Genomic DNA, 22831 nt, shown 5'->3' on the forward strand with positions numbered 1-22831 from the left:
AAAAAACCTATATGTCCATCAATAAGAGAAATACACTGTTCTATAGAGGTTCGTGCAGCAGAATACCACACAGCACTAAAAAATGAATGAACCAGGTCTACATGTATCAACATAGGCAAAATCCTAAAAACATAATAATTGAGTGAAAAGCAAATTATAAAAGGAAAGGTACAGTGAGATACCCATATTTGGAAAGTTTAAAAACACGAAGTAATGCCAAATGCTCAGGAAGGACACTGGTGACCTCTGGGGACAGAGGGAAGGGTGTAGGATAGGGTGGGTGGGGGACTTTCATCTGTGTCACTTGATTATAAAAATATTTGAAATGAATATGGCAGAATGTGAACATTGGTGAATCTGGGTGATGAGTTCACTGATTCTGCTTTATTACGTTCTACCTTTTTTGTGTTTGAAATAGTTCCATAATTAAAAATTTTTCAATAAGGTTAACTATGCCTACTCAAAGTGCTTCAGAAACTAGAGGTTTAAACACATTCATTTCCTCTCCCCCACCTCAGGATAGGCTAAGCCCCTTTATGCCTCCAAGCTTTTTCTTCTCTCATTTGAAACAATTGGGGAGCACCTACTGTGTGCCGGCCTTGGTCTAGATACAACAGTAATAGTATAAATTATGCCCAGGACTCCTAGCTTTCACGCTGTTCCCTCTGTCCGTCTTCCTCGTAAACTCAAACCAGAGTGACTTTCTAGACACCCCCGTTTGGGACTCCTTTGTTGTTATGTTTCGTTCCGTTTTAAATGAGGCAGACCTAGGTTCAGATCTCTTATTGATTCTGTAAGTATTCAGGGCAAGGTAATTGGTCTTCCTGAGCCTCAGTTTACTTATCTACAAAATAGGGAGCTTGTCTCCCAGGGTTGCGTGAGGATGAGGGAAACGTAATCCCCACACACAGCACCTGACACAGAATGGGCATGAGAACCCAGTCCCCTTCTCTCCTCTCCCTGGCTGCCCTTCCCAGCAGTGCCTGGCTCATGGCTGGCCTCTGAGGACAGCAGCTGTTCTCAAACTTTTCACTATCAAGAACTCCCCCTGTTATTTTTCCCATGCTTTGGAAGATTTTGATCCCCAATTGCATGCATTAACTCATTATTAATTTATCTCCCATTTTTTATTAATCAAAGACATAGATAGCTGCCCTTCGGAGCTTCTGATCTGTACAGCCAGCTGGGAGCTGCACGTGGTTGGCATAATTCCAGCCACAAGCAAAGGAACTCAGCGGTGTGTGTGGCCTGGGTGGCCTGAGGAAGGGTAAATGTAGGTGCATTGTACTCATTTTCTTTTAATTGACCATGAGTTGTGGAAGCTGCTGGCCTTGCCTGGGTGGGCGCTGCTTTGACAGGCCACTGACTGCTGGGCTAGAGGCTGAGGTTTTGGGGCCAGGCTCTGCACAGGGCCCCACGTAGGTCCCTCACTCATCCCACAGGGCTCCCTCCAAATAGATGGCGTGCACCGGTGGCACGCCGGAGAGCGTGGGGTCCACACAGCTGTCTGCGTGCAGGTCCCATGGGCTCTGGCTGCAGACCACCACGTCGTCTTGCCCCTTGCTCCCAAGGCTGACAGAGCACACTAGCTTCTAGCAGAGCAGGGTGACAGCCTTGGCAGGTCCTGGATCTCGGCACTCAGCACTGTGGTCAGGTGGGCACGCTGGGCCGGATGGTAGGCCACACGGGCCCGCTTGGAGGGTAGTGAGCTGGTATCAGCTCCTTCACCTGCATGCTTCTCCGGCCGGGCTGAGCACAAGGGAACCTGGAAGGAGGAGAGGAGGGGGGTGATGGTGTGTGTGTGGTGTGTTTGTAACAAGGAGTAGAATTTGGGCTTGGAGCCTAATATGTTGAACACAGAACCCTGAGTGGGAGCATACAGTTTGGGACACTGGTCTGGAAAATGGAATGCAGAACCTGGAACACAGGAAAATAACTGTATAGCTGGGCAGTACTGTGCAGAGATTAACCTGCCCGCCAAGTGGCTCAGCCTACAAAAGTGCCCGAGGGCCCGGGGCCCTGACTCCTGCCTGTCCCTGCACTCCAGGCACCGGCCCACACCTGCTCCTGGATGACACTCGTGGCCGCTGGGGCTGCAGGTGGGGCCTCGACTGTGTTTTTGAAGCTGTCCAATTCCATACAAATGAAAGTGAGCACAGAGGTAAACAGCATTTGCTGGGTGCAATCCTGGTCCCCTCCTCACTTTCTTCCTGTTGGCCCGGGAACTGGAGGCTGTGACGGTTCTGTCCGGTCTTATGGGAAATCATTCCCGGTGCAGCCTTCTCACCCCAGCCTTTGGGAACAGGGACAGGGCAGAGAGACTGGGAGAGAAGCATAGAGATTCACAGAGACAGGAGAGAGAAGGGGCTGTGGCTTCCTCCTGGCAAAGTCTCAGCCCTGGGGCTGGTGTGGCTCCCAGGGGTGTGAGGAGCCAACAGGACCTCTGGGCCCCTCCTGCTGTCCCCAGGACTCCACCCCAGCCCAGCACTGGCGTTGGTTCCGTGGGGGCCTGCCTCCTCCTGTGTTCCCTGCATTCAGCTTTCCACCTCTCTCTTTGACCCTTCACCTTTCTCTCCTAGTTGTTCTCTGTCTATATTCCTGCCCCTTTTCTCCTGCCCCTCCGCATCATATAGTCCCCCCCCCGCCCCTCCCCACACTGCCACAGGAGAGGAAGTCTGGGAAGCGGTGCACCCATCTCCCTCCAGGCAGGGCCAGCCCCTGCTGACGAGCGCAGAGGGTGGGGTGCTCCCTGAGTGTCCCTACCTCCTGGCTTCTGCCACTGAGACCAGACTCATGGGAAGTTCTCCTAATCCCCAGAGCTCTACTTAATAGAGAAATGTGGCTCTCTGGGGCCCAGCCAGGAACCCCCAGGGGTGGCACAGCCTCCCTGCCTCCCCTCCCCTTGTCAGCCCAGACCCTTGTGGAAAGGGGAAGCATTAGGCAGCACCCTCCCCATCTGGCACCATCCCTGTACTCAGGTACAGTGACAGAAGGCAGATAGGAAAACAGAACTGCCCTAGAGAGAAACCCCAGATACAGAGGTGCACACGAGGGCTGTGTGAGCACATATACTCAGAATTACGAGCACGCAGGCACTGAAGTACACACCTGGGGGTAATGATTTTACACTGAGGTACAGACCTGTGCCCCAACAGAGAGCTGTGCACCCATGGAAATAGACGTGCACTTACAAATGTTCACATGCGGAGAGGCACATATCCCGAGATTGTCACGCACACATGCACCTGCGACATTTGCACTTAGCTGTGGGTATACACTCAGTGAGGGACATTACCAGCCAGATCTGTATAGATCCAGAGAGAGAGCTGGGTACGTGCAGGTCTAGATGCCTATTCATAGACACAAACGTGTACATGCAAAAGCAGAAGTGTGTGTGACCCACGTGTATACACAGGAATGGGCGTGTGTACAAAGAAACAGGTACGAGTGCACAGTGATGGGTGTGGTCACCAAAGGAATGGACAGTTACCCACAGAGATCAGTGTGCTTGGTGCCCGATGCATTGACACGAAGATGGGTTCACGTACTTGAAGAAGCTGCGACCAGAAGATGGCACAGGGCATCCCAATATGGACAAATATACACAGTGAAAGAAACAGGCTTGCACCGCAGCCGCCGCCTGCCGCCCAGACACAGCGTCTTGCGTCTGTGTGCTCTGGGGTGCTGCAGAGCCAGCCACGGTACGAGGGTCATCTCTATGCCAAGATGCACCCAGAAGTTTGAGGGTGGGTCCTGAGAGCTCAGTGGGGCACCCACTGGCAGGCCCCCAGGTACCAGGGTTGACTGTCTTGTGAGTGGCTCAGGCACGCATTAATGACCCTGGCAGGCAGTTGGCAGGTGCCTTTTTTGCTTCTTGACCCCCTTCCCCACCTGGGGCCCAGGAGAGAAGGCTGCTGGTTAGAGGGCGGAGCAGCCAGGCAGCGGAGGCCCCACTCAGAGATGATGTCAAAGAGACATGGGCTAAAACAAAGTGCGAGAAGACTGGAGATCCTTGTAGCATTTGGAGCTCACACAAATGGAATGCAAGATAAGGGAAAACTGGCACTCTGAGCTTACTATACCAGCACGGTTCTACGCACTCCACACGTGTAACCCATGTAATCTTCTCAGTGCCCACAGGGAGATGCCATTCGCATTTCACAGGTGAGGAAATGGAGGCCTGGAGAGACGAAGTGCTTGTCCAAGCCACACAGCCAGTAACGGCCAGAGTTGAAGCCACATTGTCCTGTTCTCGGAGCTCCCTGCCTGACTACCACACCCCGCCATCCTGCCACTCATGCTTTGGACACAGATGAACATGGACGTGAATCGACAGGACGCTTCCCAGCTGTGTGTCCTCGAGCAGTTCAATCCATAAACGGCACATTCAGGATGTGTTAGGGGAGGATGAGCAGCAGAGGCTCAGTCAAGTGGGAGTTTGTGCTCTGGGCTGAGCCCTGTGCTGGGCCCTGGAATGAAAGGCCAAGAAGACAGAGGGTATTCACAGAAAAACCTCTCTGTGCTGGGGGTGAGCTCAGGGACGGGCTGTCAGGGAGGGGCTTGGGGTGGAGTCAACAAAGCTTGCTGGAGGAGGTGACTGTGTTTGGAAGGATGAACAAGAGTCTGTGAAGGGTGGAGCCTCACAGGCTCAGGGCACAGCATGTGAGGAGATGCTTGGTGGCTGGTGTGTGGAGCTCAAGGTGGGGAGAAAGTCTGAGATGTGCTGGGGGCCGGGGGTGTCCCAAAGAAGCCTGAATGCCAAACAGGACTTTGGATTTTATCTTGAGCAAAGGGTGATATTGTCAGATTAGCATTTCAGAAAGATCAGAGTAGAAAGTGGTTTGAGATGGGCAGGGAAGGAGCAGACACAGGGCAGTGAAGAGGCCACTGCGATGAGAGAGCGTGTGGGTTGTGATGGCTTCAGAGGGGGTTTCAGAGCCTAAAGTGGCGACCAAGGTCAAGTGCGACCATGGATGTGGGGGTGAGGGGACGGGCAGTCAAAGCAGTTCCGACTTTTCTGCTTGGTAGGTTGGTTGTGCCAGCACATTCACAGGAAATACCAGAGGAGTTGGATGGATTTGGGAGGCATCGATGAGTTCAGTTTGTGAACTGTTGGTTTTGAGGAGCCTGAGCAGCACTCAGGGGGCTGCCAGCTCCCCAGTCATCCTTGTATCGCTCTTTACTAACCAAAGTCTGGTTCTGTTGTGGTAGCAAAGGTAAAGCGTGTTAAGCCTGTCATGATAACCTGCTCCTCTGCCGGTGATGTTCTCTGGCTGGGCATGTGTCTTAGTTTGGGCTCTTCCAGAAGCAGGCTCAAGACAAGGATTTGAATGCATGTGATTTATTTAGGAGAAAGAGGGACCACTGGTAGGATTTAGTGAGCAGGAGTTGCTGGTGACCACTTAGTTTGAACTGTAGTGCGCTGCAGCAGGCCTCGGAGCGGGGAGGGGAGAAAGGGAGGGGAAGAAAACGTGTAGACACTGCTTGCAGGAAGCGTGGCTGTGAAGGCCAGCAGATGGGCAGGATGGGAGCTGGAGGGAATGTTAGGGTCATGGAAAGTGTTTGTGTGCCCATGATAGGGAGACCTGCGTGTGCTTAAATGTGGAGGAGAGAGAGCCAGCCGGGCAGGAAAGGCTGAGGTTATGGAGAGAGGCGGGAGCTAATGGGGAGTTACGTCCCTGAGCCGGGGGAGGGTGCGCTCTGTAGGGTGGAGGGATTATCCTTGGACAGCAGATGGGACTACCTTTCTCTGAGGCTGGAGGGAAGGGTACAGGAGCACTTGTGGACAGGGTGAGGGGTGTCAGGTGGCAGGGTTCTGCTTTCTGCCTTGCCTTTTTGCTCTGCAGGAAGGGGTAGGGTCATCTGCAGAGGGAGGTGGGGATGCACTGTCTCGGGGCGAATGTGGAGAGTCACAGAGAGAGCCACCTAAGGAAACATGAAAAGGCAGCCGGGGCTGGGGGGGACTGAGACCCTAGATGAGGCCAGAGACCATGAAGGGATACTGTGCCGACAGGACTCGGCTCAGCAGTGCTCAGAGGTCCAGATACACAGGGAGACGGGGCCAGCAGGGCTTGGCCAGCAGGTGTCATGAAAGGAGAGCTGGGATGACCCTGACCCTGGAATCTAAGCCCAAGAGGGAAGGTGGGACGAGGGGTCTGCGAGGTGGGGGCAGAGCAGCAGGGAAGAGACCCAGTGTCGGGAGGTTGCACGATAGTGTGGGAAGAGAGGCGGTTGCTCTGGGAGGTTGGAAGAACATTTCAGAGATGAGTGATTTGAGGGCCTGCACGTCCGGGCTGTAGTCACAGTAATGGCACCAGTCTCACATTATGATGCCTCCGTGGAGGCCGTCACAGCTCTGCCCACATCCTGCGACACTGACCATTCCCAGGCACGCGGGTCACTCCCAGGCAGGTTGGAAATGTCTGAGGGTGATGCCGTCAGCAGCCTTCACCCCGGGGAAGTTGGCATTTGGCGGCCAGACACTCCCCTTGCTTACCCCTCAGTGGAACAATTTGGGTTGTAGTCTACACTGTCTAAGGAGGGGCCCTGGGGGGTCGAGCCTTGGTTGCCTACATGGCAAGCTGCTCATTGACACACCCTGCACAGGCTGCTTCTCATCCCTGTCTTACTCCCTTCTCCACTACGACCTGTGTTTCCTGGGGTCTCCTTCCAAATAAACGACTTGCCCTCCATTTCTTGTTACAGAGACTTCCTGTGGAACGACTCAACCCAAGACAGTGGCTCAATCCCCTTGAGCTTCAGTGTCCTCCTGTGTAAGATGGGGAGTCTAACATGTGCCCCTGAAATTGCGGGGACGCACCCGGTAGTGAATGGGGGGCTCCTAGCACCACGCCCAGCGCTTCGCAGCCCTGGGCTAGCTCCCTCCCTCTCTCTCACACACAGTGCTCTGTTAGTAAAAGCTCCCATCTCCTCAGACTGCCCAGGACAGCTGAACCTTTCTGTCCCTGCCAATCAAGCCCCATAGGTAAGCCGATGCCTCAGGCCTGACTATGCCTGATGCTCTTTGCTGAACACCTTCCAGGTGGCCTCCCATGCTGGCAGCGAAGGGATCCCTGGGGACCTCCTGACAAAAGGATGGGCCAGAGGCAACATGTGGTCTGGCAGATGGACGTCTGAGTTTCTCTGAGGTAAATAAAAATCATGCTGGCTCCTGTGCTCTGAGCCAGGCCCTGGCTAAGACTTGCCATACATTATCTCATCTAAGGCTCCCAGCGCACCGTTGGCTACCGCGTTACTCCTGTTTCACAGCGAGGAGGCTGGGCCTCACAGAGGCTGGTGACTTTCCCAGGTTCCTGCAGCCTGGCCGTGAGGGGCAGAGCCAGGATTCAGTCCTTGTCGGTCAAACCAGGACCAGGCTCCTCACTGGAAGGCAGAAATGTGCCCCATTCACCTCGGATGCCCTATGTCTGGTGCAGGCTCTGAGCAGAGGAGCTTAGGAAATGAACGTTGGGCTGAACTGAACCAAATAAGTCTCCTAAAGGAAATGGATTTTGTTTGCTGCTGGACACACAACCCTGGAGGGTATTGCTTCAGCCTAGCTCCTAGCACAGGGCTTGGCACATATGGAAGTTCAAGCAAGGTTTGGGGATCAGGAAAGGAGTGAACATTTAATATTCTTGGCCAGAATTAACACTGTGGTTCTGATCCATGATTGCAGTAAGAGTTGAGCAATAGGATTCCCCATTCTGTTATTCCTGCTGCATTCTTCCATGAAAAAGGCTTTTCCTTCATTAGCTGTCCACTACAATGTCCTTTGCTCACCTTCTAAGCTAATCGAAGCATGTCTGAAGGATGTTTCTCCTGTCCCACTAATTAGAGGCTTCTTTCAGCTCCCTCATGGGTGAGGGATGAGAAAAATCTGTAGCAAGCACCCATTATGTACTTTAGCATATGTTATCACATTTCATTTCCACAATAGCCCAGAGCTGAATGGCCCCATTGGACAGATGAGTAAGACCGAGACTCAGAGGAGTTAGATGACTTGTTAGAGGCTGACCTAGGATGGATTCCAGATCTACCTAGCCCCCAAACTCATGCCCTTTCTCCATCACCAAATTCCCTTCCAGCCCCAGCTTGCTTCCTTTCCTGATACAGTGTGGCCAGTGCAGATCTCAGAACGTGTAAACCTGGTGACACTAGATCTGTCACCTTAGGATGGAGTGAAGGAAGAACCTGGATATCAGCTTACTAATTCGAGGGGCCAATGAATTATTCACACCACCATTAACTTGGAGGCCCTTTCAGCCTCACCTGTCTTTCCCCTGCTGCAGACCCTCAGATCCTGGCCTGCTTAGAGCTCTGCAGACTTGTGGGGGACTCCCAGTGAGGAGATGCTGGCACAGCTGAGGTCCTATCTGCTGCTGGCAGTGGCACTGCTGGGCCCAGGCCCCAGGGCCCAAGCCATGAAAGGTAGGAACTCCTGGGGACAGGCAGGAACCAGGAGGAGGGGGAGAAGAATGGGCAGGTAGCAGCCAGGGTCTCAGGAGGTTTCTATGTGGGAGGCCAGAAAGCAGGAAGCCCTTTTGGAGTAGTTAGTTGAGTCAAGGATAGATTTGTTTCTGAGATGGGAGAAGACAGTATTTACTAAGTGCCTGCCATGTGCTGGATGCTTTACATATGATTGCATTTAAACTTCACAACTTTAAGATGGGTATTAGTGTCCCATTTTACAGATGGGGAAACTGAGGGCAAGAGAGATTAAGTAACATGTCCAAGACTGCATGGTTACCAAGGGCAAAGGGAATGGCTTAGAGGACTATTACAGGTTTGTTTTTGGCAGGAGTCTTTATTCTGCTGCTGAGAGCCTGCTGTACTTCCCTGCTGCCAGCCAGGTGAAATCAAAGTTCCTTTTATGGCATTCAGTGCCCTCGGAGCATTGGCTCTGATTTCCGTACAGTACCCACCCTCAGTTCCCTGTGTCTCCTGGGCACACGTGTTTTGTCAGAGCGTCACCCCCTCTCCTAGAGATTCATCCCCCCCAGGGCTTTCACCCGCTGGCCGTTCTGCTTGGAAGGTCCCTTTTCTCTTTTTCCACATCTGGCTCATCTGTTAAATTCAGGTCAAACACCACCTCCTCAGAAAGCCTTCCGTGTCCCTTCAGCAGCCTCATGCTCCCTCTGTGGAGCTCCCAGAACCCGGCTGGCACCCTGGTCCTAGGCCATTTTGTGTTGCTCCAACCCCCCGGGTGTTATGTGCCTATCTGTGAAGTGAGGACGGTATCATTTCGCCTGTCTTCCAGGGGCACACAGGTAGTGGGGTCTCAGCAAACAGCCATCAATGTCTCGTTTTCCTGCGGGCTCAAGGGGGGCTCAGGAAGGAAATGTAACTTGCCCGTCGCCTAGTTAGTGGCACAGATGGGCTGGGCACCCAGGCGTCCAGCTCCACGCCTCAGTGGAAAACTCTTCCCATTTTCCAACCACCAGGATTTCAGTGGCCTTGGGGTGCCCCTGGGGGCCAGGGAGCCTGGCTCAGTCCTGGAGGACAAGGCCTCCACTTATGGTGGCACCTAGGGCATCCTGTCCCGTGCGCATGGCTAGGGGAAGGACAAGGACAGGCACTGGACAGAGTGTCCCTCTGTCCTCCTGCCATAAAGGCATGAATCAGACACTGTTCCTGCCCCGGTCTGGCCCAGGGGCCAGGCAGGGAGTTGGTAATGTGAACTGGATGTGCATTTGCAGCCGTTGCATGGCTTTGTGTCATCAATGCTCACAGCCACCAAGCAAGGGAGGTGTCGTTATCCCCACTTCTCAGATGCACAGTTGGGGCTCGGGAGGCTAAGTGATGGTGAGGCTGAGTCTTGGTTCATGCCATCTCCTCCCTCTAAGCTTCCCAGCTAACAAAACCTTCTCATCCTCCTAGTCAAACTCACATGTCACTTCCTCTGTGAATCTTGTCCCTCCGCTCATAGTGCTGGTCCCAGCAAGGCTGACCTCCCTTCCTCTGGACCTCAGGGCCCCTGTGTGGCTGCAGCACCGTCACATTGCAGGGCTTTGTCTCATGAGCCTGACTCCGAAACCCCACCCCCTGACTGTGAGCTCCCTGGGAGGGGCCCCGGGACAGGGCACGTGCTTGAGGAGTGTGTCTTCTCTTGTAGGAACTTGGGTTAAGGGTATGTTTCAGGATCTTTTGGTTGTAAGCGACAGAAACCCAACCTGGATGTGTTGATGCAAAAAGAGGAGTGCATTGGCTCTGTAACCAGGGAGGCAGGACTGTAGCTGAGCGAGGCTCAGGGTGCCCCTGGCCAGGGCATCTTGGCTTCAGGGTCATTTCCACTTTTCTCATGGCTTTTGACATCTGCTGACAAACTCTTAATTGAGCCTGGTCCCGCCCACCCAATACTTCCTATCTCCTTTTCCTGCTTTATTTTCCTCTATAGCACTTATCTCTATTTAATATGCTCTGTGTTTTACTTATTGTGTTTATGTCTGTATTCCCCACCAGAATGTAAATTCCATGAAGGCAAGAATTTTTGTCTGTTTTGTTCCTGCTGTAACCCCCACACCTAAAATAATGCCTAGTACTCAAGCGATGTTTGTTGAATGACTAAAAGAATGTCTGATAAATATTTGAAGAGTAAGTAAACAGAGGAACACATCCATGAACAAATGAACTGCCTTAGGACCGTGATGGCCTCATGCTCTTTCATCCCGTCCCAAAGACCCACCTTTGTAGCTGCACCCTCCCCCTAAGACCCCAGCGCTGACTCTGAACCATTCTTCTCTCTTGCCCCAGGTGTCAAATGTGGGGGTGTGCTCTCAGCACCTTCTGGAAACTTCTCCAGCCCCAACTTCCCCAGGCTCTACCCCTACAACACGGAGTGTAGCTGGCTGATTGTGGTGGCCGAGGGCTCATCTGTGGTGCTCACCTTCCATACCTTTGACCTGGAATACCACGACACCTGTGGCTTCGACTTCCTGGAGATCTACAACGGGGTGTCAGGAGACAGGGGCAACCTGCTGGGGCGGTTCTGTGGCCAGGCGCCCCCCCCACCCTTTACCTCCTCCTGGCACGTCATGTCTGTTGTCTTCCACTCAGACAAGCACGTGGCCAGCCACGGCTTTTCTGCAGGCTACCAAAAAGGCAAGGGGCCTTGGCAGTGGAGAGAGTGGCCCTGGGGGAGAGGTGGGACGAGAGCAGGGAAGCTAAGCTGAGACTGGCAGGGGCTCAGCGCCCCAGCACGTAGGCTGCTCCATAACCTGATGACCCTCCTGTCTTAGCTCCTGGGACCAAGGCAGCCTGCATTTATAGTCTCGATAATTGAGGGTTCCCACCTTCAGGACAACACGCCCCACGCCTCCCTCCATTATTCCCGGGAGCCCCCGAGAGTCTCAGTGTGCTCAGGAACAAGGCCTCTCGTGCTCTTCTCTTCTTCTCTTTCTTATCTCGTGCCATGGCATCAGGACACAGGAGAGGCTGCCAGGCTGCCATTGCTGCTCATTCCTCTGTACTATCCCATTACTTCCTGGGCACGGGAAGCCCCCACCCATGTCCTCCGGAGTGGAGGGGGACGAGGGTCTGTGTGGAACTGGTGACTCTCTCCTTCCCAAAGCCTTTCCTGAGTTTGCCTCTTGTATCGTGCATCCCTAATCCCTCCCTGCCTCCCTCAACTAAGCTTGCAGCCTGCCCTCCAGTCTAATAAGGGAAGTGGAGGCCTTGCTCTCCTTGCCTTTCTCCTTCACTCATTCCTCCTGTCCTCAGGCCTCTCTGCATAGACGCAAACCTCCTGCCTTTTCCCAAGGCCAAAGCCAAAACCTTTATTCATGGCAACTCAAGCAATAGACAACCACCGAGGCTCCTGGTACACAGTGTCCACCGACAGTAACCGGGCCTCAGGTGGCACACCAGTTCCCTCTGCCTTTAGAGGCATAGAATTGGAATTTTAGACCCTTAGATTTTAAGAATGTCAAGATAGCAAAGTCTGAAAAAAAATAGATATCAAAGTCTTGATTCCATGGACAGTGTGTTCCAACACTTTTTAGAACAGGAGTACTCTACTATGAAATGGAACCTCATAGTAATAATCCCTGTTCTATAAAACAGATACAGACAGCATTTTAGTGGTGTGCATTTATTCTGTAAGTTCATATTTTTAACACTTGTTATTGTAAGCCATCATTGAAAACATATTCATGAGTCAATATGGATGGCCTCCAATAAGTTACATGTTTACATGAAGACATGTGACTGTGGACACTGCCTTTCCCTGCATTAGAACATAGGTTGATTACAGCATAAGAATGAAATTTGCACCAGCTGCCCTGCCTGCAGATGGCTGCCCCAGAGGGCCACTGTGGAACCCTGGAGCACAGTTTGAAAGGCTTGATTGAGAATGTTAGCCTTGGAAGGGATCTCACAGACTGTCAAAACCTGCCCTCTCATTCCACAAACAATCAATCTGAGACCAGAGAGAACATGTGCCTTCCCAAGATCACACAGCTCAGAGGGGGAAACACTGGGACAAGAAGTCAAGTCCTTAGCCGCCCGGCACAGTGCTCCATTCACAAAGCCATGACATGGGGTGAGAGATTCTGGAGTCGCACAAAATACATTGAGTGTGCCCCTCCCAGCTCCTGGCCCCCAGGTAGTCATGGCATTCATTATCACTAACCTCCTGGTTGTATTAGCTAAACTAGATTCTGACAGGATTTCACCAGCATCTTCTTAGATTCTGCACGAGTCTGAGACCGGTGGATCAGGCTGGGCAGGTTTTATGATTTCTAATATTCCCATGAGGCTCAGAGAGGTTGGATTACTTGCCCAGGGTCACACAGCTAATATTAGGCAGAGTTGGGAGACACCTGCCTCAGACCTCCAGCCCATCTCTACTTCATTAGATTCTCTCCCTAAGCCTCATTTTCTCATCTGTTAGAGAGATTTAATAACATTTCTGAACTTAGGCCACTTAGTCTCTGTACCCCACTGGCCTGGTAGGAGTAGACAGTGAGTATAGCAAGGTCAGTGCGCAGGCTGTGCAGTTAGTCAAACCCTATTGTCCATGTCACCAGTCAGGTGACCTGCTGTCGGGGCCCTGCCCACGTCCCTTGGAACTTGCCACTTGAATGGCTCCTGCCAACCTCCTCATCGTTTTGCTTGAGAGTTTTTCCTGAAGTCTCTGTGGGTCATGTCTACCCGCAGCAGCCCTCAGCTTGGACTCTCGAGAGTCAGTGTATGAATGCCCCAGCTCCCTTACTCTCAGGTGACATAACCGTGAGGTATGTGCTTTCCACATTTCCCAGAGTTCCCCTACAGGGCTCAGCAGCTGACCTGACAATGCCCTGTAGTGGCTCTCTCCCTTTCCCTGCCCATTCTTGGCCATCACTCCCTCACTCCCCACATGAGGTCCCCTGTGCTCAAATCCTTGTCTCAGGGTGTTGTCTGGGTGAACCCAAACTCACACAGGTAAGTTACTTCACTTCTCTGTGCCTCCATTTTCTCCCTTGTAAAATGGGAAAAACCACTGCACACCCCTCATAGGGTTATGGTGACAGTTTCAAAAGATGGCTTCAGTGCTAACTGACAGGGCTGTGCCTGCCCCTTAGCAGCACGCAGTGGGTGGTGTTGAGGGTCCCGTGAGACACCTGTGGAGGAGGCTGGGGAGCCATGGGGAGGGAGAAAGGTCAATCCAAGCGGGCTCTCTTGCAGATGTGTGTGGGGGTGTCCTGACGGGCCTGTCGGGGGTCCTCACCAGTCCCGAGTACCCCAACAACTACCCCAACAGCGTGGAGTGCCGCTGGGTGATCCAGGCCGTGGGCCCCGCCGCCATCAAGCTGGCTTTCATGGACTTCCAGGTGGAGGCCAGTGAGGCGTGCTCCTACGACTACGTGGCCGTGCTTGGGGCACGTGGCCCTGCCCGTGGGCAGCACTACTGTGGCAGCACCAGGCCCCCCACCCTGCTGTCCCTGGGCCACGAGCTGCAGGTGGTCTTCAAGTCTGACTTCAACATCGGAGGCCGGGGCTTCAAGGCCTACTACTTCTCAGGTGGGGGTCGGGAGGTGCACCCCAGGCCCCTGTGCGTGCTGGGCTCCTGCCTCCCCAGTATGCTTGTGGGGAGAGAGGGTCACACTTCCTGCCTCTGGGTTTTGCGCTTCCTGTGCTTTCTCTGCCTGGAATGCTCTAGCACACCCTTCCCTGCCTGGCCAACATCACCTCCTCGGTGAAGACTTCCTGATTCGCTCAGGATGAATCCCTTCCTTCAACTCTTTACAGAAGGTTTTTTTCACAGCAATGATCTAACACGTCACGTCTGTGTGTGGTTTGCGTGTGGTTTGCGTGTGGTTTGCATGGCGATCTGCCCTGCCTGACTGTAGTTCCGATGGGCTTATCTTTGTACCTGCCACATAGTACGTATTTAATCTTGTTTGTACAAGAGAATGAATGAACCCTTGGGGCATTCACCATCTATAGGAGGAGATGGAAAAGGAAACAGACAGTGACAACTCACTGTGACATATGTAGCAGTAAGAATCATGGATGACATCCTGGAGGAAGAGAGAATTAGGCAGTGCTTTGAAGGAGTTAGCCTGATGCAAAGAAGGGAACGGTGTTCTAAGTGGGATCAGCATGTGCAAAGTGTAGAAGACAGAGAGGGTATGTAATACTAGGAGACGTTTGGTGAAGCTGGAAGGTAAGGGTGGATGAGGGTCAATGAGAAAAGAGGCAAGGTCAGGTCATGAATCACATTGTTTGTCAAGTCCAAGTGTGGACTCAACCCTAAGGACAGGCATTAGGTACTGTTACTGCATTTCTAACAGGGCCAACACTCGTGAAGGGGATTGCCAACTGGAATGAGAATCCCAGCTTTCAGCTAGTTTCAGTTTAAAGCAGGCTTTGGGATCAATTGTCCGGTTTGCTGGCCATGGTGTCCACAGCCTGCCAGGGTGGTTTTAGGACCCCTGTAGCGCCTGCTGCCCAAGCTGTAGCTGCAGAGGGTGACAGTTCCCACCCTTACCATTTGCTCCTCCCGCCGCTCTTCCCTAGGGGAATGCCAGGACGTGTACACAGCTGTGCGGGGCAACTTCTCCAGCCCACAGTACCCCAGCTCCTACCCCAACAATATCCGATGCCACTGGACCATCCGCCTGCCTCCTGGCTACCGGGTCAAGGTGTTCTTCCTGGACCTGGAGCTGGAAGGGCCCAACAGCCTGACCAAGACCTGTGATTTCGACCATCTGGCAGCCTTTGATGGGGCCAGCGAGGAGGCGCCCCTGCTGGGGAATTGGTGTGGCCACCACTTGCCACCACCTGTCACCTCAAGCCACAACCAGCTCCTGCTCCTGCTGCACACGGACCGAAGCACCACCTACAGGGGCTTCTCTGTGGCTTACATTGGAGGTCAGCTGGGGTTGAGGGGGTAGGGGTCCTGGGTGTGGGGAAGGCAAGGCAGGGGCCCCGGGTCTTTGTAGCTTCCTTGCTCTATCCCACCAACTCGTCCTGATCCTCGTGAGTGGTCTCCCCAACCTCTTCCCGGGCCTCTCCACCATGGCTGACTCCTGCCCTGGAACCTTTAGTGCCACTGTGGTCCTTGCTTATTTCCACTCTTACAGGGTCCTACTTTTCCAGCTTCCAACTCCACGATCCCTAATCCCTCCCCATCTGGCCTCTTTTGTACTATGGTTGATCCTCTGTATCTAGGGGTAAGACACAAAATATATAGTAATACTGTTTATGATAAATAACTGGTATAACCACGGCAATGCCAAGCAGCCTTCCCTGTATCAGTCAGAAATCCTGACTGACCGAGGCTTGAACAAATGGCCGCCTCTGTTTTCCTCACGTAACAATAAGTCTGGAGCGAGGCAGCTGCTCTGTTGGTTCAGGGACTCAACACAGTCCCAGCTGGTATCTCTGGGATTCTCTTGGTCTCATGGCTGCAAAATAGCTGTCACTGCTCCAGGCTTCATGTCCACGTTCAAGGCTGGAGGAGGGTAGGGAGGGTGCTAGCCACAAATGTCCTTTTATCAGGAAAGCAGAAGCATTTTCAGAAGCCCTGGACAAATTTCTTGGTCTCATTGATTTGAACTTGGTCAGATGGACTTGCCTAACTGCAGAGGAGGCTGGAGGTTGGTACTCAGCTGTTCCAGCCTCCAGAGTGCCAGTTCCAGCTGCCAGCTGATAGTGGTCACCATCTCTGCCCTCCTCGTACCACCCTTCTGGGCCATGGATCCAGCAATGCCTGCTCTGGATCCATTTTGCCCTCTGCCTGACCAGCCTAAAGCTCTTTATTGTTCAGGTATGAGAATGGAGGTACAGAGAGAGGAAAAGACTTCACTGCAGTCACATGGGCAGTGGATGGCATAGCCAAGACTAGAACTCACTGCCTTCTGTGTGCTGAGCAAGCCCTGGGGAAAGGGCCGAGGGCTGAGCTCATAAAGACCAGGGCCACATCCAACTGCTGTGATTTACCGACCATCCATCGGGCTTATCTGTAAAAAGGGGTTGATGAATGCCCTAGACAGGCAGTCATTAAAATGAAATGAGGTGACAGGTCGCAGCCTGGCTCTGAGGACATCCTTGCTGAAGGTGGATTTCTTTCTCTCACGTTTCTCAGGCCTGTTCTGCATTTGAAAGCTCTTTCCTCTCTCCTTACTTCATACACAAAAAGAGTTTGGGGTCCCAGAGATGGGGAAGGAAACAGTAGAGCTGCCGTAAGCGCAGTGAAGTAATCTAAGCAGACCCACCCTCTCTGGACCTGTCAGTTCCATCCCTAAATTGGGGGAAGAGAACTGTCGCTCTGTTAGAGCAATCCCCCTCTTAGATGGCACTCCAGAGAGCCAGGTGCCCCAGCTAGCTGGCAAGTCACTTTCTCTATGTGGTCTCAGTTTTTCCACCTGTAAAATGAGGACATTGGCTAAAAGAACTTTAGAGTTCCTTTTGGCTTCCGCAGACTTATTTCTAGGCCTAGATCCCCTCCCAGCTCTGTGTGTCCTCGCACAAGCCCCTTCTCCTTTTGGTGCCCCCAGAGACTGAGGGTGGGACACCTCTAATCCTAGCTCCTGTTCAGGGACAGGAGCCCCCACTCCCACCCCTCCCCACCTCCCTTCCCAGTCCCTGTGGGAACCCAGGGTCAGACGGGGGCACTTATGCTGGGCGAGGTGCCAGATGTGGCCCAGGCTGCAGGAGGCCTGCTGGCTGGAGGACAGCCTCAGCATCAATCAGGGTGACACACAGTTCAGCGCCACCAAGATCATTGTGGGAGACGGCAGGCCCATAAATCCCCAACTGTCCAGACACCAGAGGCTGAAATATGTCTGAGGCATTTCCCGAAGAGAGGTCGAGAGTTCCAGGCCTCTGCCTGCCAGCTCTTTCCTTTTCCTCCCACCGGTGACCCCTTCTTTTCCCCTATGCTCACCCCTGCCCCAGCAAGCGCTGCCCCACACTCACATATGTGCAAGCACACACACATGCGTGCACTGTCCCAGACACTTAGAGTCACACTGTTCTGGCCTGGAGGGTGCAGGGGGCCACCAGAGAGGGTAGAGAGACCAAGACCTCTGGAATCCTACAGACTCAGTGGTTAAAAGCCCAGCTCAACCACTGCAAACAATTTCAGCTCTCAGAGCTTCAGTTTCCAAAGCTGTAGAATGGGTTTAGTTCCATCTACCTCATAGTATCATTGCAGGGAGAGAGTGAGGTTTCCTTTACCATCCTTTTCAAACCTCACCCCTCAACTTCCCCAACACCCACTCACCGTTCCCCCCACACTCTGCGCTCCCTGTGTTTCTTCTTTGTCTCGTTTGCTTTCACACCGCTCTGACACTTAGGTATATTTTACATATTTATTGCCCCCTCACCCAGCTACAGTGTAAACTTTAAGAGGGCAAGAATTTCTGGCTGTTCCCCCCCCCCCCATTTCTGTATCTATGGCATTTAATCGCAGAATAGTGCCTGCACATAGTCGGCCATCAATACATATTTGTTACCTGATTGAATGAATTGCCTGGCACATGGCAAAGTAATCAAAGATAGTAGCTTTAATTATAATTAAAAACATTCATTCATTCATTCATTCATTCATTCATTCAGCTTCTACTGCACCTACCAAGCTCTGTGCTGGGCTCGGAGGACCCTGAGAAGCAGGCCTGGGGCCTGCCCTGGGCGGCTCATCATGTGATGGAGTTAAATGGAGTGATGCATGTAAAACATTCCCATAGGACAGCCCTGGGCTCAGTTTTCCCATCCCCCACCCGTGGGTGGGGGTTCGAGGAGGGTGGGGGTCAGCTTGCCTGCCTCTAAGGCCTCCCGCGCCTCCCTCCTGTCCTCAGTTGTGCCCATGAACGTGAGCTGCTCCCGCACGGACTTCCAGATCCTGATGTCCACACAGGCACTGGCCCCACTGGGGCGGACCCAGGTCTACTTGGGCAGCAGGCGTTGTGCTGCCCAGGAGGTCGGCAGCACCTTTCGGATCCAGGCCCGTTTTGACACCTGTGGTACTGAATCTCAGGTAGGGGCTGGGGGGCGGAGGGCAGGCAGGAGAAAGGGGCTCTGACTCCTGCTGGGAGACACTCGCCATTCTTGAGAATTCAGCTTCTCTTCCTCACTCTGGCAACTGCACAAGCCTGCATGTAGGCCTCAGCCCCTCTTGGCTTTACCTCAACAGACTTGCTCAGTGTAGACACAACAAATAAAGGAGACAGAGAAAGGGGTCCAGCTGCACAACCCCCAGACTCCTAGCGCAGGCTCCTCCCACGAGGCTCTGTGGGCTGACCATCCCCAAGGCCTTCCCGCTGTTCCCCCCCTCTCTCCCGGGAGCTTCCCACGGCCACCCAGTCCTCACCCCTTTAACACGCAGGGCTGTGTGAGCCCAGCTGCCTCCTGCCCACCGCTTCCCCAGCCTGCGATCCAGTTCTTCCCTGGGCTCTGCAAAACAAAAGTTCCCTTCAGGTAACAGGATCCACCTTTCTCCAAAGGCAACGAGGCTTGCAAATCAATTTTTTCTACTATCTTTGTGTTTTGGAGGCCTTGAACCCAAGCTTGGCCCCCCAGAGTCTCTGGACAGTGGCCCAAGCACTTTGGATGTTTGCATTCTTAGGGACAGCTCAGGCAGGAGAAAGAGGGAGAAGGAACTGTGGCTTCTATCGGGGTGACCCCCCAGCCTTGGTATCTGGGCACTTACCAGACTGGCTTGGCAGAAAGAATTCTTTCCTTAAACTTGACTCTCTTACCCCCAGCATTAGCTAAATATGCCTCTGGCCCCTCCGGTCCACCCCTCTGCTCCCCCAGCCTCTGGGCAGCCACTGTCCTTTTGACCTGACAGGAGGAAAAGTGGGGGTCAGTCTTGGCTGCCAAGATTATCTGCCCTCACCCCTACTCCATGCCCTAAATCCCCCAGGGATTTTCTTTGGGGCAGAACCACGTTGCACAGAGTCAGGAAATGATGAAGGCTGAGAGTCCCAGAAGCAGGGGATCTTGAAATCTAGAAGGAAGGACTTGTAGACTCTCAGTCTCAGAGTCACGGACCCACCACCAGAACTTGGGACCGTGGAATCATAGGATCAATGTTATAGAAACATAAACGCTGAGAACCTCAGCCTCACCGATTCTTAGTGCATCCCTTACAAGCCTAGACCTACGAGGACCAGTCTGCCCTGGGTTGCTTTCACAGACGCCCAGCTCACAATGGTCAAAAGCCTTTCTGTGCGTCTCTTATAAAAACAGCGCAGACTTGGTTCCGTAACTGTAACTAGCACTTCATCTTGTGTGGCCTTGCTTTCTCCCTCAAGCCTCTCATTCATCAAAAACTTTCCACCACCCCCATTTTATGATTTTTTTTCTCCTTTCTTTATTGTGTAGATTCACTTCCGCTCTTTCACTGGTTCCCCTTCCATTCTCAGATCCTGTCTTTCTTTGTCCAGTGTCCCAATTCTGTATCACAAAACTCTCGTTTGCCAGCCCTCCTGAGAGGTGGCACACAGGCTGAGGGCACAAATGCAGTTCACTGGGACATCGACTCAGAGGCTTTTGTAAGCCTAGAGTTGGGAGACACCCTCGAGGTCACCTGGTCCACAAAAGTCCAGATTTGTGACTCCCCTTCACTCCCTTCTCCAAAGTGTACAGCGAAAGCAGCCTCCTATGGCTCATGCTTGCTCACTGTGTTTTAGGTAGCTTTGATTTTTAGAAGCCTCATCTCAGAAGTGCCACCACTGGGCAGGGGCAGTTGGGCAGCCTGAGGAGTGTAATGGCTGCTGCAGATTTGGGGTGGGTGGAGACAGTAGCCTGCATCATTGCAGCCCCTGGCCCCAGACCACACCAGGCTGCCATCCAATACTGCACCCAGTCCTCGGCCCAAGCACCCCACCTTCTCAAGGCAACTTGATTCCTGCCTCCCTTATCTGGGGGTGGGGAGGGCTGCAGTATGCCAAGCCCTTACATCTCATTCCTCAATGGCTCTTCCCAACCTCAAGGTGGTGTCACGCTGGTGACCAGGGACCCAACAGCAGGGACACACAATTGCTGCAGACATAATTGGGGGAAAAGATTCCGGAAGGAAGGGCACATAACACCAGGGACAGAGCTTCTATCGGGGGGCAGAAGACTTGGCTCCCGACCTAGCTCTGGGCATTATCACCTTGGCTGGGCCTCAGTAGTCACATCTGGAAATTGCCAATGAAAGGAGAATGAACTAGATGCCCTGAAAGTCCCCTTTGGTTTGATGTTGTTTGGTGTGAGTGAGGCGCTAAGAGCACAGTTAAGATTTGGACAGATCTGGGTGACAATATGTTTCCTGTCACTTGTGTGACAGGACCTCAGACAAGAGATTAAACCTCTGGGCCTCAGTCTCCTCATCTGTAAAAAGGGATTATTAATAGTACCAATAAGAGAGGGTTGTTGTCAGAATTAAATGAGATAATACACTTACAACACAGAGCCTGGAGTGGGGCAAATGTCCCTGCGATTACTGTTACTATCTGTCATAGACCCGCCTCCTTGAAGCAAGCAAACATTGACCCATCAAATCTGATATTGTCCTTTCAGACACCCTCATAGTGCCCCTTCTACAGGTGGGGACACTGAGACGCCATGTGGGACGGGGGTCAGTGGCCAAGCTGGAACTAGAACCCAGGCTTCTTGCCCTCTTGGTACTGAGTCCCCATATATCTAGGGGCACAGCTCTGGCCCCTTCAGATGTGAGCCAGCGCCTGTGACCCCCACAGAGAAGGAACAACACTTTGGTGATTGTCAGCGTGCTGTACATCGACTTCTCGGTCGGCGGGCAGGAGGACATCCATGAGTATGAGGTCCGCTGCGAGCCACGGAGCAAGGGGGCTTCTGTGCACCTGCTGTCCGGCCCTGACCGGCTCAGGCCCTATGCTGCCGCAGCTGAGCGCCTGCAGGAAGCACCACCCGGGGACGAGGCGGGGGCACTGGAGAGCCCTGTGGTCACGGTGGCTCAGGACACCAGTGACATTGTCTTCCTGGGCCTTTGCGTCCTGGCCGGAGCCCTCATGATCACTGCCATCGTGGTCCTCATGCTGCTGTGAGCAGGAGCAGGCAGGGCAGGGACCTGGCCTCTGGCATCCCTGGGAGGCAGCCGGGACTCTATAACGGGGGCAGGACCAGGCCTTGTTGATTTGTTGGTGACCATGGGCGAGTCGTGGTCCCTTGCTGAGCCTCAGCTTCCTGGGGACCGTCACTCTGCGTATCTCACAGGGCTGGTGTGAGGCTTAGAGAAGAGCATGAATGAATAAGAGCTTTGTAAACTATAGTATGCCATATATGTGTATGCAACTGTTATTAATTTTAAAGATATAAAAGAACTGTGTGTGTTACTGTCACTCGTGACAGAGTGGATAAACCTGACTCGTCTAACTTGTAACAGTGCTTCTCCAGCTCAGGTACAAATAAGGGCACCTGTTATTCTTCCAACTTATTGCTCATCCCGAGCCTTCATTAGCAGGAAGCTGAGTATCCATCCAGGAGCCTCCATTTCCTTGAATTGACCCAAGAGCCCTGAGGACTTCGTCTAACGCAGCCCAGTGTTGCCCCAAACTCGTGAACAGAGAAAGGGAGTGCTGTCGTTTCAGGCCTCGCCACATGGCGTCGCTGTTGAAGACTGGTCGTGTGCATCGCGGTGCCTGCCCGTCCACCCTGGTGGCAATACCCTGCTGGGTCAGACCCTGTATAAGCCAGAGGCAGACGCACACTGTGCTCGGTCGTGGGGCTGCAAGCAGAGCACTGGTGTCTCTTTCAGGTTGGAGTTTTTCCTTAAATATCTTTTGATCCTTGACTGAAAAGCTGATTGAAGTCCCATGTGTTTCTGTCCTCCTTACCGCTGATGTTGAACTTAGACCAGCAGCGCACCCATCCCCTTCAGACGGGTTCTCTATGGAGCCCTCTGGACCGTCTCCTGCCATTGAGTTTCACTCAGAGCTACTCCAGTCCACCCCCATGTTTCTAAGTTCCCATCACAGGGGACGGGCTGGGTTCCCAGTGCTGCCCTGTGAGAAGACCTCTGACATCATTCTGCGATTGGTCCATCCCTCCCAAGACCCCTGCATACCAAGTGGAGCAATTTTGTTAATGAAAGATAAACAAAAAATGCACTTCTAATGCACCCTGTTCTCCTGCTCACCTGTGTGTTTGCATAATGAATCACTCAAGTGAGTCCTTTCACTATAACAGAAATCTCCACATTGACCATGCTGACCACTGGCATCACTTTTAAAAATTGTAGCCCAGTTACAGTTCCTTCAACAATTCCAGAAATAATCACTGGTGTTCAGCTTGTGCCTGTTGTTGTGACAGGCGCCAGGCACACAGCAGTCAACAATATGTCAAAGAGCCCTGCCTTCAAGGTGCTCACAGTAAGGTATAG

General features: G+C 52.9%; 1 protein-coding gene across 1 annotated transcript; it reads left to right on the forward strand.

The window, feature by feature from the left end:
• Window positions 1-8351: 8351 nt before the first annotated feature.
• On the forward strand, window positions 8352-21497 carry CDCP2 (CUB domain containing protein 2; the record flags this gene model as incomplete). Its single annotated transcript, XM_081058041.1, has 6 exons — window positions 8352-8430; window positions 10753-11100; window positions 13663-13998; window positions 14998-15351; window positions 18282-18460; window positions 21171-21497. 6 exons carry the CDS (start codon window positions 8352-8354, stop codon window positions 21495-21497), a joined length of 1623 nt encoding a protein of 540 aa, XP_080914167.1.
• Window positions 21498-22831: the final 1334 nt, after the last annotated feature.

The sequence above is a fragment of the Rhinolophus hipposideros genome, assembly GCF_964194185.1.
Source record: "Rhinolophus hipposideros genome assembly, chromosome: 8".
Lineage (NCBI taxonomy): Eukaryota > Metazoa > Chordata > Mammalia > Chiroptera > Rhinolophidae > Rhinolophus > Rhinolophus hipposideros.